Source organism: Micropterus dolomieu, linkage group LG01 (genome assembly GCF_021292245.1).
Source record: "Micropterus dolomieu isolate WLL.071019.BEF.003 ecotype Adirondacks linkage group LG01, ASM2129224v1, whole genome shotgun sequence".
Classification (NCBI taxonomy): Eukaryota; Metazoa; Chordata; class Actinopteri; order Centrarchiformes; family Centrarchidae; genus Micropterus; species Micropterus dolomieu.
Window position 1 is genome coordinate 16,555,705 of NC_060150.1, and position 13,943 is coordinate 16,569,647.

General features: G+C 44.0%; 1 protein-coding gene across 1 annotated transcript in view; it reads left to right on the top strand.

Moving 5' to 3' along the window:
* Window positions 1–13,943, top strand: part of atp7b (ATPase copper transporting beta) — a 37,456-nt gene that overhangs the window by 17,711 nt on the left and 5,802 nt on the right. The window contains exons 7-15 of the mRNA XM_046060252.1: window positions 103–286; window positions 3,642–3,875; window positions 6,224–6,315; window positions 6,441–6,568; window positions 7,102–7,256; window positions 8,071–8,205; window positions 8,312–8,506; window positions 9,563–9,745; window positions 9,859–10,039. Of these exons, the coding sequence (XP_045916208.1) occupies window positions 103–286; window positions 3,642–3,875; window positions 6,224–6,315; window positions 6,441–6,568; window positions 7,102–7,256; window positions 8,071–8,205; window positions 8,312–8,506; window positions 9,563–9,745; window positions 9,859–10,039 (1,487 nt within the window). The remainder of the gene's footprint in view (window positions 1–102; window positions 287–3,641; window positions 3,876–6,223; window positions 6,316–6,440; window positions 6,569–7,101; window positions 7,257–8,070; window positions 8,206–8,311; window positions 8,507–9,562; window positions 9,746–9,858; window positions 10,040–13,943) is intronic.

Here is a 13,943-nt window from a genome sequence, read left to right on the forward strand (position 1 = left end):
TCTGCAATCTGAATGCCAACAACTAAAATGTAACATCATGTTGTTTTGAATTTCTATGGCTTCTTCTTTCTATACTTTGACACATTTCTGGTACCTTTCCAGGTGGAAGAACTCCTTTCTGCTCAGCCTTGTTTTCGGCCTGCCTGTCATAGGCCTCATGATTTACATGATGGTGATGGACAGTCAGCATCAGGAACATGGAGGCTCCATGCCTGAGGAGCAGAACCTGCTGCCCGGCCTCTCCCTCCTCAACCTAGCCTTCTTCCTTCTCTGCACACCTGTGCAGGTAAGGGAGCACAACATGTCTGGTTCTGGGACCTTGCTGGGTTCTTTTTAAGAGCTTTGTCCTGAATTCTCATCAACATTTAGGTGTACTATACATGGGGATACAAGTGTATGATTCATCACCATTAATCCTACACTCATTTAGAGCTATTTTTTCTTTACCTCACAGGCATATTGTGTCTTCTACAAGTGAGTAAATTGATAGTTTAATGCACATATCAGACACTGGATAGCTCTTGGCACCCGACTCACCAAACTTGTTTTAATAACCTACCAAGGACTCTTGTGATTGAAAATACCATCCATTCCTTCGTTGCTTTGCCTTTAGAAACCGGACCATTTATTAAAGGTTTAATTGGTTATTAAACCTTGGGAAGGCAGAGCCATTTTGTTTTCAGATTGTGCTTTTAATTAAAAATAATGGTCTTCTGGATTTTAGGCACTACATCACATGAGGATTTATTATATGCTTTAATGGTATCGTTTAAAATGTTTAGAAATTTATTGTAGAGTTCCATGAAAACTGATACCATTGTCAAGTCTGTATTGTAAATATGACGCTTCAGCCAGCAGAGGGTTAGATTAGTGTTATGGTGTGGTGTGGGGACAGAGTGGACCCAAACGCAACACTCGGGAAGAACAGGCTTTATTTAAGGGGAAACGGGGTTGAGGGAGTGGAGGTGAGGGAGAGCACACACAGGGGGAGAGGAGGAAACACAGGCAGGCAGGCCAAAACACAAGGGAAAAACAGAATCACAAGAAAGGAGAAATAGACAGGACACTCACCGTCAGCCGGGCTGCCACCACAACAGGGACCCCTCCTCAACGGCCGCCTCCAGGCGGGCCTTCCAGTTAGCCGGGAAGGGCTCAGCAGACGTCCGTCAGGGGGGAGTCGCACTAGGATCCGGCTGGCGGGGGTCTAGGGTCCAAAACGGGACACAAGGGAATTAGAGAGGGGGGCAGGGCTGGGAAAAATCAGGCGAGTGGGCAGGGCAGAATTGAGGGAACAGGGCCAGACAGGGTGCCTGAGGGCAGAGCAGCGGGACCAGGGAGTTCAGGCGGGCGTCCCGAGGGCAGAGCAGTGGAACCAGGGTGTTCAGGCGGGCGTCCCGAGGGCAGAGCAGCGGAACCAGGGGGTTCAGGAGGGACAGGCTAGAGGCTAGTGGTGCTAGCAGGTCAAGGGACAGGCTGGGGGCTAGCGGCGCTAGCGGGCTGGAGATCAGTACCAGACTGGTGGCTAGCCGGCTGGGAATCAGGAGGGACAGGCTGGAGGCTAGCAGCGCTAGTAGGCCGGGGAACAGGCTGGGGGCTAGCGGTGCTAGAAGGCCAGGGATCAGGAGGGACAGGCTGGAGACTGGCGGCGCTAGCAGGCAGAGGGAAAGTGGCGGGTGTTGGCGGGAGCCGTGATGGCCACGTCTCCTTCGATGACCAATATGGCAGATGAGAAGATGGCTAGGCGGGTACCCTTGAACTGACAGTGGGGGTCAAGCGTGGGGTCGGGTGGGTAGGGGGGATGACAGGCAGGCTGAGTTACAGGAGGGGCAGGCTGGAGGCTAGCTGTGCTGGCAAGCATGGAACAGGCTGTGGGCTAGCGGTGCTAGCAGGCAGAGGACCAAGGGAAAGTGGCGGGTGTTGGCGGGAGCCGTGATGGCCACGTCTCCTTCGATGGCCACCACGGCACCCTGAGAAGATGGCCAGACGGGTTCCCTTGAAGTGAGGGTGGGGGTCAAGCGTGGGTTGGGCAGGTAGGGGGGATGACAGGCAGGCTGGGTAACAGGAGGGGCAGGCTGGAGGCTAGCTGTGCTGGCAGGCCCAGGGATAGGCAGGGGGCTAGCAGGCCAGGGATCAGACAGGGGGCTAGCGGCGCTAGCAGGCATAGGAAGAGGCTGTGGGCTAGTGGCACTAGCAGGCTGGGGGCTAGTGGCGCTAGCCGGCAGAGGACCAAGGTAAAGTGGCGGGTGTTGGCGGGAGCCGTGATGGCCACGTCTCCTTCGATGGCCACCACGGCACCTTGAGAAGATGGCCAGACGGGTTCCCTTGAAGTGACGGTGGGGGTCAAGCGCAGGCAAGGGACCAGGAGGGACAGGTTGGGGGCGAGCAGCAGGGGCCTGGCAGGACAGGAGGAGCTTCGCAGCCTGCAACTAGTAGGTCGGGAAGAAGTCCACCGGGGACTAGCAGCGCTAGCGGGGAGGTGGAAAAACCTGGCCAGCCACTCAGGGATGGAGTCTCTCAGCCTCGGCCTCTGAGAGACTTTTACCTGACCAAAAGTCAGAAGCGCCTTCTTGTAGCCCACGTGACTCGAGTCCCTCCACTTCTCCTGCAACTCCAACAACTCCATGCAGAGTTGACTCGCTGTCTGCTGGAAGGTGGCTGCTAGCTCCATTTTGAGGCTTGATCGTTCTGTTATGGTGTGGTGTGGGGACAGAGTGGACCCAAACGCAACACTTGGGAAGAACAAGCTTTATTGAAGGGGAAACGGGGTTGAGGGAGTGGAGGTGTGGGAGAGGCGAACGCCGGGGAAACACGGGCACGGGGAACCGAGGAGACTGAGACAAGGGAGCTGGGATCACTGGCGACCGAGGAAGCAAGGAGGCACGGGGAGGAGCCGGGAGGACACCGTGGAAGAGGTCTGAGGGGAGAGGGCATGGTGGCGAACCCAGCTGATGGAGCGGAGGACGGAGGTGAGTGGACCGGGTAAGGAGCAACGACGATCAAACAGCGATGGAGTGGAGAACCGGGGTTGATATGCAGGAAGGGATGAGGTTGATTGCTGGCAGGTGTGGCAGGCAGAGGAGGTGGCTGATGAGGTGCAGGTCGTTGGCTGGGTTCAGGAGCAGAGGGAGAGAGAGAGACAGCACACATGGGGGGAGAGGAGGAGACACAGGTAGGCAGGCCAAAACACAAGGGAAAAACAGAATCACAAGAAAGAAAAGAGAAATAGACAGGACACTCACTGTCAGCCGGGCTGCCACCATAACAGATTAGCTTAGCCCAAAAACTGGAAATGGGGAAACGTGTAGCCCGGCTCTGTCCAAAGGTAACAAAATCTGAACAAAATAAACTGCTTGCTGTAGCTTTATATTTAGCCTGCAGACGCTAGAATGGTATTAATCTTCTCATCTCATTTTGTAAAGAAAGTGAATTGGCCTATTTCCCAAGATATCTACCTATTTCTTTAAAGGAGTCCTTAAGGTTGTCTGCCATAAAGGAAAGTTTCCAGTTTGTTTGGAAGAAATAGAAGATGAATACTATGCCTTTGCTTCACTTATAACAACAAGAATAAAGGATCAATATAGAAAGATGCCACAGTACAGCCAACAATGTTTGAATTAAAGCAGATCTTTTTCTCCCTTCAGATCTTTGGAGGCCGATACTTCTACATCCATGCATATCGCTCGTTAAAACACTGCACAGCCAACATGGACGTGCTGATTGTGTTAGCCACCTCTATTGCCTACATCTACTCCTGTGTGATCCTCATTGTAGCGATGGCTGAGCGAGCCAGCCAGAGCCCCATCACCTTTTTCGACACTCCACCTATGCTCTTTGTGTTCATTGCTCTGGGTCGATGGCTGGAGCATATTGCAAAGGTAAAGAAATCCTCAATAAAAAACTTGTACTTGTTTTGAATTCCTCACATGTTTTTATACAGGTGTCATTGTGTTGCTGACTGACATGGTGATCTGAATTGTAACCCTGTAAACTATCAAGTTTATCAAGTCCACAATCCAAAACAATTTAAACCCACTCTGACTAGTTAAAAGTAATGGATAAATGCTTGAAATAGATATCCAAAGGCAATGAATAAAGGGTTGAAATGGTTAGCATTAGCTAAGTAATGAATGGTTGAAATGATTAGCTCAAAGTAATAGCACAAAGTAATAGCACTGAATAGATAGCTGTAATGGATACTTAAATAGCTGAAATAGCTGCCACAAAAAAACAAACAAACGGATAGCTGGAATAGGTAATTAATAGGTAGACATATCAGATAAATGGTGGAAATGGATAGCTAAACTGACAGTTGAAACAGTTAGCTAAAAGCAACAGATAAATATTTGAAATAGCTAAATGTACCAGATATATGGTTAGCTAAAAGTAAAAAATGGTTGAAATAGTTAGTATTACATATCATCTTTGTTATAGTGATGGATTAGCTGCAGCATGACAAAAAATGCAAAATTATAAACACAATCAAGATATAATGTTATAATTAGTGAGTTGGTAGGTGTATTTTGGTACCTTTGAACTTATGTTTCCCCCTGTTTCCAGTCTTTGTGCTAGGCTAAGCTAACTGGTTGCTGGTTGTGGCTTAATATGTAGCATACAGACATGAGAGTTGTAACAGTCCTCTCATCTCTAAACTCTTAGCTGGAAACAATTAATTGTGTTTCCCAAAATGTTGAACTATTCCTTTAGCTGAAAAACACCTTTGATTATGTGGTAATTTAAAGGTGCAATGTGTTTTATTTTGAAACTTCAATATTACACTACTCAAAAAAATAAAGGGAACTCTGAAACAACACAATGTAACTCCAAGTCAATCACACTCCTGTGAAATCAAACTGTCCACTTAGGAAGCAACACTGATTGACAATCAATTTCACATGCTGTTGTGCAAATGGAATAGACAACAGGTGGAAATTATAGGCAATTAGCAAGACACCCCCAATAAAGGAGTGGTTCTGCAGGTGGTGACCACAGACCACTTCTCAGTTCCTATACTTCCTGGCTGATGTGTTGGTCACTTTTGAATGCTGGCGGTGCTTTCACTCTAGTGGTAGCATGAGACGGAGTCTACAACCCACACAAGTGGCTCAGGTAGTGCAGCTCATCCAGGATGGCGCATCAATGCGAGCTGTGGCAAGAAGGTTTGCTGTGTCTGTCAGCGTAGTGTCCAGAGCATGGAGGCGCTACCAGGACACAGGCCAGTACATCAGGAGATGTGGAGGAGGCCGTAGGAGGGCAACAACCCAGCAGCAGGACCGCTACCTCCGCCTTTGTGCAAGGAGGAGCAGGGGGAGCACTGCCAGAGCCCGGCAAAATGACCTCCAGCAGGCCACAAATGTGCATGTGTCTGCTCAAATGGTCAGAAATAGACTCCATGAGGGTGGTATGAGGGCGGTATGAGGGCCCGACGTCCACAGGTGGGGGTTGTGCTTACAGCCCGACACCGTGCAGGACGTTTGGCATTTGCCAGAGAACACCAAGATTGGCAAATTCGCCACTGGCGCCCTGTGCTCTTCACAGATGAAAGCAGGTTCCCACTGAGCACATGTGACAGACATGACAGAGTCTGGAGACGCCGTGGAGAATGTTCTGCTGCCTGCAACACCCTCCAGCATGACCAGTTTGGCGGTGGGTCAGTAATGGTGTGGGGTGGCATTTCTTTGGGGGGCCGCACAGCCCTCCATGTGCTCGCCAGAGTCTAAACCAGACCTCCATGGGTTGATAAATTTGATTTCCATTGATAATTTTTGTGTGATTTTGTTGTCAGCACATTCAACTATGTAAAGAAAGGAGTATTTAATGAGATTATTTCATTCATTCAGATCTAGGATGTGTTATTTTAGTGTGCCCTTTTATTTTTTTGAGCAGTGTATTATGACACCAGAAACAAGTGAGATGATGGACGAGATGGTTGTTGACCTTTTGTGTCTTACCGGTGGTATTAATGGAATTCATGTTTCTAAGACCACATTTCCCATATACCACTTTACATTTGCTCAAGAAGAATGGCTCCCTCTTTATCTATTTTGTCATAAAGTAGGCCAGTAAAATTTGTTGGTAGTGTCCTTTGTTTCCAATAATTAAACAAATAGAAAAAGTTCTTTATTTAAGGGTGTCAAAACACAATACATTGCACCTTTAAAATAATCAATAGCCAATCATAAATCATGAGTCCAGACCATGTTTTTTGTTGTTTCTACATTTTTAGAGTAAAACCTCAGAGGCTTTGGCCAAATTAATGTCACTTCAAGCCACTGATGCCACTGTGGTCACTTTAGGACCTGACCACTCCATCATCAGGTGAGAGACACAAGAAACAAGAATCTCTATATCAGCTCTGTAGAACAACAGTAGATGTTAAACTAACCATTATCGTGCCAATTACTTCCAACATAACGTAATGTAAATGCATTTGTATACTTAAGTGAGGAGCAGGTGGTGGTGGAGCTGGTCCAGCGGGGCGACATTGTGAAGGTCACCCCAGGAGGAAAGTTCCCTGTTGATGGGAAAGTGATTGAGGGAAGTTCCATGGCAGATGAGTCCTTGATCACAGGTGAATGAATGAATTTAAATATTCACACACATAACACATTCATATTTGAGCTTTGGCAAGCACATTATCATAAATGCAATGTATTTCTGCTAATTATTGGCCTCTGACAACATTTTAAATTCTTTTAACTTGTAAAAGTGTTACTTTAGCTTCCTGGTAGTCATTTATGCCAAACTGTGGTTTTGGATGCAAAGTTATGTCTTTTAATTCTGCTTCTTTCATTGTGATATAAAAGCAGTAATTGCATTTAATATAGTTATAATATAAAATACAATCTAACGTGAGTATATTACTCACCATTAGATTGTATTTTTAATGGATGCGTTAGCTGGCAGTATTTACCTCCAAGCAATTAAGGACATAAAATTAGATTGTACTTACTTACTTAAAATGATGTCACAATAAAACAACCATAGGAAATCATTTATGCATTTTGTTCATTCTATTTGAGGAAAGACTTTTTGAATAAAACACACAAGACTAATTTCTTCTGAAGGTTTTTGCATCTTTCTTGGGCTGTCTTTCTCTATCAGGTGAGCCGATGCCCGTTAGTAAGAAGTTAGGCAGTTTGGTGATTGCAGGTTCCATCAACGCTCATGGTGCACTTCTGGTGGAGGCCACTCACGTCGGTGCAGACACAACTCTGTCTCAAATAGTTAAACTTGTGGAAGAGGCCCAAACCTCTAAGGTTAGAGACAATTTGCATAGATTTTCACAAATTCAAACATATGTGTGTAGGATCAAACTTTATATACGTAGTAGCAACTCAATAATTAGAACACCAAAGTCACATTGTGTGTTCAAGTGTTTTTATTTGCATTTAAAACCCGATCACAAAGTTTGATGAATGCCCAGACTTACAGGTGCAGCTCAAAGTTTGATTTGATTGATGTTTTACATGCACCTGTATGTTCTTACTTTATAAAAGTGAGTACAAGTGATGGACAATGTGCAGGATTCCTTGTTTTCTTCCCAAGTCAAGAAATTAAGTACTGTGCTTTCACAAATGAAAGCACAGTACTTGCTGCTTGAACTGCAAAAAACATTCAGATTTATCCTTTATTATCTAAAATATTAAGCATTCAAAGCAAACAATCATTCACTTTCTAGAAATCAGTGTCTTGAAACAAGTAAAAATGAGAGGTTTGTGAACCTGTACTAAAAGAGGACAGTTTACACTAAAAAACTCTTACTTTCTTTTGAAAGGATTTCATTCTAATTTTTTCAATTATTTCAAAGAATTTGTTTTTTTACTCTCAATAATAATCTACATAATTAATGATGGATTTAGCATTTCCTATTTCATCCTGCTTTAATATATGTACACATTTGTTTACATTGTGATCTTGTAACAAAACACTAGAAACCGGAAGAAGCATAAAGAGCAAATATGCAATAAATATATTTCATTTGAAGTCTCACACTGTCAGACAATTAGCTTATATGAAATTTGACCATTTTCTTGCAGCACATTGGCAGTCTGTACTTTTGTGTTTGCTTAGGCCCCCATCCAGCAGTTTGCAGATAGACTCAGTGGATACTTTGTGCCCTTCATAATGATTGTTTCTCTGCTAACACTGATTGCCTGGCTGGCAGTCGGGTTTGTCAACTTTGACATTGTGAAAGAAAACTTTCCGGTAGGTGCGCACACAAGTGTTTTCATATGCAAACAAAATCAGTTTCACAAAGTTTCAAAAGTAAGCATTTTGCTATCACTGAAACAACCCATTCTCATCCTCAAAGGGTTATAACCAGAACATCTCCAAGGCGGAAGTTATTGTCCGCTTTGCCTTCCAGGCGTCCATCACAGTTCTGTCCATTGCCTGCCCCTGCTCTCTGGGGCTGGCAACGCCAACAGCTGTCATGGTGGGCACCGGGGTTGGAGCTCAGAACGGGATCCTCATTAAAGGAGGCGAGCCGCTGGAGATGGCCCACAAGGCAATACACTTTACATCCTGCTATTGCTGCCTTCTGCTTCTGAGCATTTTGATACTTACATTTTATTAGATCTTAGATGTATTATTGCTGCTTTTACTATATGCCCTTTAGGGCCAGAACTCAGTCTTTCAATATGTAGCCTTTTTTTAGCTGAATACCAAATAGTGCAAGAGTATGAGAAAATATTTATCTAAAGCTGGTGAAACTATTATGTGTGACTTAAGTAACTCCACCAGTCAAACATCACTGTGTTGAATGCAGCAAACACTTGATACATGAATGAATTCTTTCATGTTACAGTGTTGCCATCACAGAAAAAAAGGGCCTACAGTCCAGAATGTCCTGGTATGTGGATGTGAAATGAGCACCAGTTGTCTCATAGAGCTCCTGTCTCATAAAAGACTGCTGTTTCACATCTAATCCCATCACTCATCATTGTATATTCAATTTATTTCTATTCTAATTAACTAGTGACACCATGTGGCATGAAATGCAATTACTGTGAGCTACTGTGGAAATGTTATACGATTGCTTTGTGTTTTTGACAGTATAACGCCTCTAAAACTCATAGTTGTATTGGCATGACATTTACTCTTCAGAAAGAACACCTTTAGATTTCGGTGAGTTTTAGCTCCATTTGTGACCGTCAAAGGTATTTTCATGATCTGATGTCTGCAGTCAACAGAATATGAAAAAGCTTGCTTATGGCAAAAACAAACGTTTAAATCCAACATGTCCGCAGACTGTGCTGGATTTCACGTGCTCCGGTGAGAGCGGCACAGTCTGTGGAAACATTGAAAATTGAAATGTTTTATCATTCTAGGTAGAAAGTACACATCTGTGAGATCACAAAAATCTTATTACTAATGTAATGTAGGGTGTATGTTTAGTTGATCACTTGAACTCCACCATACCAGCAGTTTCTAATTAGAGCATATACTTTTAGTTCTGTCATAAGGGAGGCTGAGAAACAATATCCACCTATCACACAGAGATGATGAAAAACAACCTTAAGGAGATGGAGTCATGTGTTTTTGTGTTTCACTGCTCCCTCAGATCGGCGTGGTGATGTTTGATAAAACAGGTACGATTACAAACGGCGTGCCTCGGGTGACTCGTGTGTTGGTGTTGTGGGAAATGGCCCGCATGCCCCTGAGGAAGATCCTGGCTGTGGTCGGCACAGCCGAGGCCAGCAGCGAGCACCCGCTGGGCATGGCGGTTGCCAAACACTGCAAAGAGGTGAGAGTGAGAGACACATTCTTCTTGTTTATGAGCGTGTATGATTTCATGCCTCTTTATTCACATAAAACATCATGGTTCTAACGTGTGTGTGTTTTTGTTTGTGTGAACAGGAACTGGGCTCTGCCGTGCTTGGTTACTGCCAGGACTTTCAGGCGGTGCCCGGTTGCGGGATCAGCTGTCGGGTTTCCAACGTGGAACATCTGCTGCAGCAGAGCGAAGAGCGTTTCCTACTGCCAGGAGTCACCACCGACGAAACTAGCCTGCTCTCTGCTGCTGAGGCCACATCTGAAGGTCTGACACCTTTCAGATTCTGGGTTTCCACTTGACATTATGTAAGGTCTCTTAGCTACCCACTAAGGGTATTTTAGATAAAATCTGGTTGTTATAACAGTCTAAACTGTAAGTTCAGCCCGGCTAGTTTGCTCAGCCAGTTAGAGTGTGAAGGGGTTCAACCCCCATACTGGCCAGTGATTATAATTTAACAAATCAAGGTCTCTGCAGTGTTTCCCCCAAGTTAAGAGGTGCTAACACCTGAGTCTACTTCCCAATCAGTCTCCATTTGTTTGTGCTAACCCCTTGATGTTCCTGAATGCCATTTGTTAGCATGGTGCTAACAACGACAAGATCTTGAGTTGGATTTCAACATTTCTTTAACAAGACAATAAATCAGCCACTGAGCGACTAAAACAAGACCACGTGGCCTAATGGACAAGTCGTCTGTTGTGAACAAACAGTGTGGATTTGTGCATTTTATATCAAATAAATCTGGACTACCCCAAATTCTTTCTCTCTCCCTGGGAGAAAGAAAAGGAGGGGGTTTTGAGATATCAACCCTCAACTGACAGCTGAAGCGACCCAAAGGAAGAGGTGAAAGGTTGCTTTTATCAGTCATAAAACTTGCCACCTCTGATGCAGATGACGCTTGGTGGCTGACTGAGATTAGCTTCTCCTGAACAGCCTATCGGAACTCTTCTTAAGAGAGGGCAGGAAACTCTAAACTGCCCCCCCCACACACCTAACCATGGCAACTGACCTCCCTCTTTGTTTAATTACCTCACATCAAAGGATATTCTCCTTTCACAGCCAGTTGTAAATTTGTGAGGAACTCCAGGACACCAGAAGACTGCCCTGAATTCCTTTGTGTAAACAAAGAGTACTGTCTCCTCAAAACTCAAAGCATTACCTTGTTTAATTAAAAAATCTTTTAGTTACTTGACTAGGTCTCTCCACTCCATTTGAGTAGTAATATTACCATGTTGGTGTTATTTGTTGTTGAAAAGAATCTAAATAAGTTAATTTTGCAGTGTTTTAATTTTGTTGTAATCAATACTTTGTTCCCAACACTTTGACACTTCCTTTAGAAATGATGATAAAGAAATGTCATCCCATACTACTCGAGCAATTTTCCAGCTCGAATTTAAGGTTAAATAACTAAATTCCCCAGCTCCTGAGCAAGAGATTGTTTAGGGTTAATCAAAGCTATCCTCATGTAACCCGAGCTCCCCCAAGTGGACAAAATAAGCATTACATGCCATTGTCTGAAATACCGTTTAATGTATAAATGTCACTCTGTATTTATCTTGTCCATAATCTGATGCCATTCGTGTATCTTGCGCTTATATTCTCTAAGAACGTGTAACAGCCAATATATCCAGAAAGCTAGTTAAGTTCCTCATCTGATGTGATTCTGAAATGCTAAACCTTAAGGTTGAACTACTGACAATTGTTTTCCTTTTTATCAAATGCTTAAAACTAAGAACCGTACACCCGTTTGAGAATTAAGGTTTGATTGTGGGAAGATATTTGATTACAATATGAGCAAATAGATTTTTGATTAGATGTAAAAGTAAAAAGTTAAAGAAAAGACAGTCTCTCAGGAAACCGAAGACAAGCCTCAGGGGAACAAAGGACTGCCCTCTGGGAACCACGCCCCAACAGACAAAAGCAGCGACCCACGCTGTCTCGCTCTCTTGTTCTGCTCTTGGCCTCCTCAACTGTGCTTCAGCACGCGCCCAGCGTGCCCCGTCTCCTGGCAACGCCCTAAGAAGTTTGACCCGGCGCAGGGAAGGCTTTGTTCGTTTCAAGCCACACATGCAAAGTGCCGCGACCTCACCTTTCCCTCGTTTCCAGCAACTTTACTTGCTTTTTATTTTCTTTTGTTTTGTTAAAAGTTATCAGTCCGTTAAGTTACACTAGTTTAATTGAAGAACAACCAAGTTCTTAAGCTTTATTCGTCGAGCTAACTTGCATTGATACCACCGACCCAGCCGCGTGGTCCCACCAGCAGTAACCCAAGGACATCCAAACAGAACAGCCTCATTGCGGTCAACACTTGAGGGTTTTTCTTCATTCAAGACACGGAGAATCCCCGGAAAATTCCCTAGCAGAAAGCCAGGAATTGGGCAGCTAGCGTGGGGACCCGTGCAACTGGCCAAGGCAGGCCGCCGACCCACAGTAAGGCAAAACAAGGCATTCTGTGATCAGTGATGTCCAATAGTCTGTTAATCCATTATCTTTAGTCCTTAAAACTCCTAGACAAAGTTAACAGAGTTCATCAGTTCATTCATACACACAGTGTGTGTACTGTCTAACTCAAAGTCCCTGTCATGAGAATTTACCCCTTCGATATGAGACTGACTGACTGATTTAAGGTAATTGTGCGATTGTTAACTAACTGATCACTAGTGAATAATTGTATAATTATTAGCCATACCCAGGCAATCCAAGACCCTGAATTAATATTTTCTGAATATTAAAATTCATAATTTTGTATGAATTCTCATAAATTTATTAGGTCAAAAGTAGTCATGCTACACGTCTGACTTTGGATCAGAAGAATGAGGGTTCGAGTTGCGTCGTGGTTGAAAGCCAAAGGCTGATTTATGGCAAAATGGTTGAAGCCATGGCAGCTGTCCACATACAAAGTGAGTGCATTCCAATTTAAACATCCACTCCACTTGCTCTAAGTCGGGAGCAGTTCACACATGACTGAACATCCAAAACTGGTCCATTTCGGATGACTTCTGGAGGCCAATTTCTTAAAGATACACAAATGCAAGTGGCTCAGATGTTTCGGGTGAATGCAAAGGTGGTCACGCCTGACTAAACACCCAATAAGAATCCATGGACCTTTTTTACTGTGTCCCTGTTGTATTCTGCATTCAATTTTCTAAAAACAAATCATCCAAAGCAAGCCGGTTACCTCAGATGGTTAGAGTGTGGTGCTAATAATGCTAAGGTCATGGGTTCAACCCCCATACCGGCCAGTTATTTTAGTTTAGCGTTTCAAGAGTATTGCTCACCTGGAAGGTTGGTTCACACGACTAAAGATCCAATATCGATTCATTGTTTGTTTTAGTCTGTCCCTGTTTTCTGCGTTCAATTTTGTCCAAAAGATACAAATAAAAGAATCAAAATCAGTGGTTGCATTGTCCTGTTCATACTGCTCAGAAGCCAGAACTTTCTGATTTAAACAAATCCGTACCTCTTTTGCCAGGTGCCAGAATCTTTCAATTCTGGAAAACATTTTGTTAACATGGCGCTAATAGCGAGAAGCTCTTGAGTGTGATTCCCATAATATTGCAAGGATTTCACACGTGACGGAAATGGAAATTTACATCTAAATTGAACAATTTAAGGTCCATTTAAGTATAAATTAAGGGATGTAATTTGATAAAATAGTTTTTAAATCTTTAAAAGCCCTAATACATCATAATAATCCATTTAAATACCTTAATATACACTACTCAAAAACATAAAGGGAACACTAAAATAACACATCCTAGATCTGAATGAATGAAATAATCTCATTAAATACTCCTTTCTTTACATAGTTGAATGTGCTGACAACAAAATCACACAAAAATTATCAATGGAAATCAAATTTATCAATCCATGGAGGTCTGGATTTAGAGTCACACTCAAAATCAAAGTGGAAAACCACACTACAGGCCGATCCAACTTTGATGTAATGTCCTTAAAACAAGTCAAAATGAGGCTCAGTAGTGTGTGTGGCCTCCACGTGCCTGTATGACCTCCCTACAACGCCTGGGCATGCTCCTGATGAGGTGGTGGATGGTCTCCTGAGGGATCTCCTCCCAGACCTGAACTAAAGCATCCGCCAACTCCTGGACAGTCTGTGGTGCAACATGGCGTTGGTGGATGGAGCGAGACATGATGTCCCAGATGTGCTCAA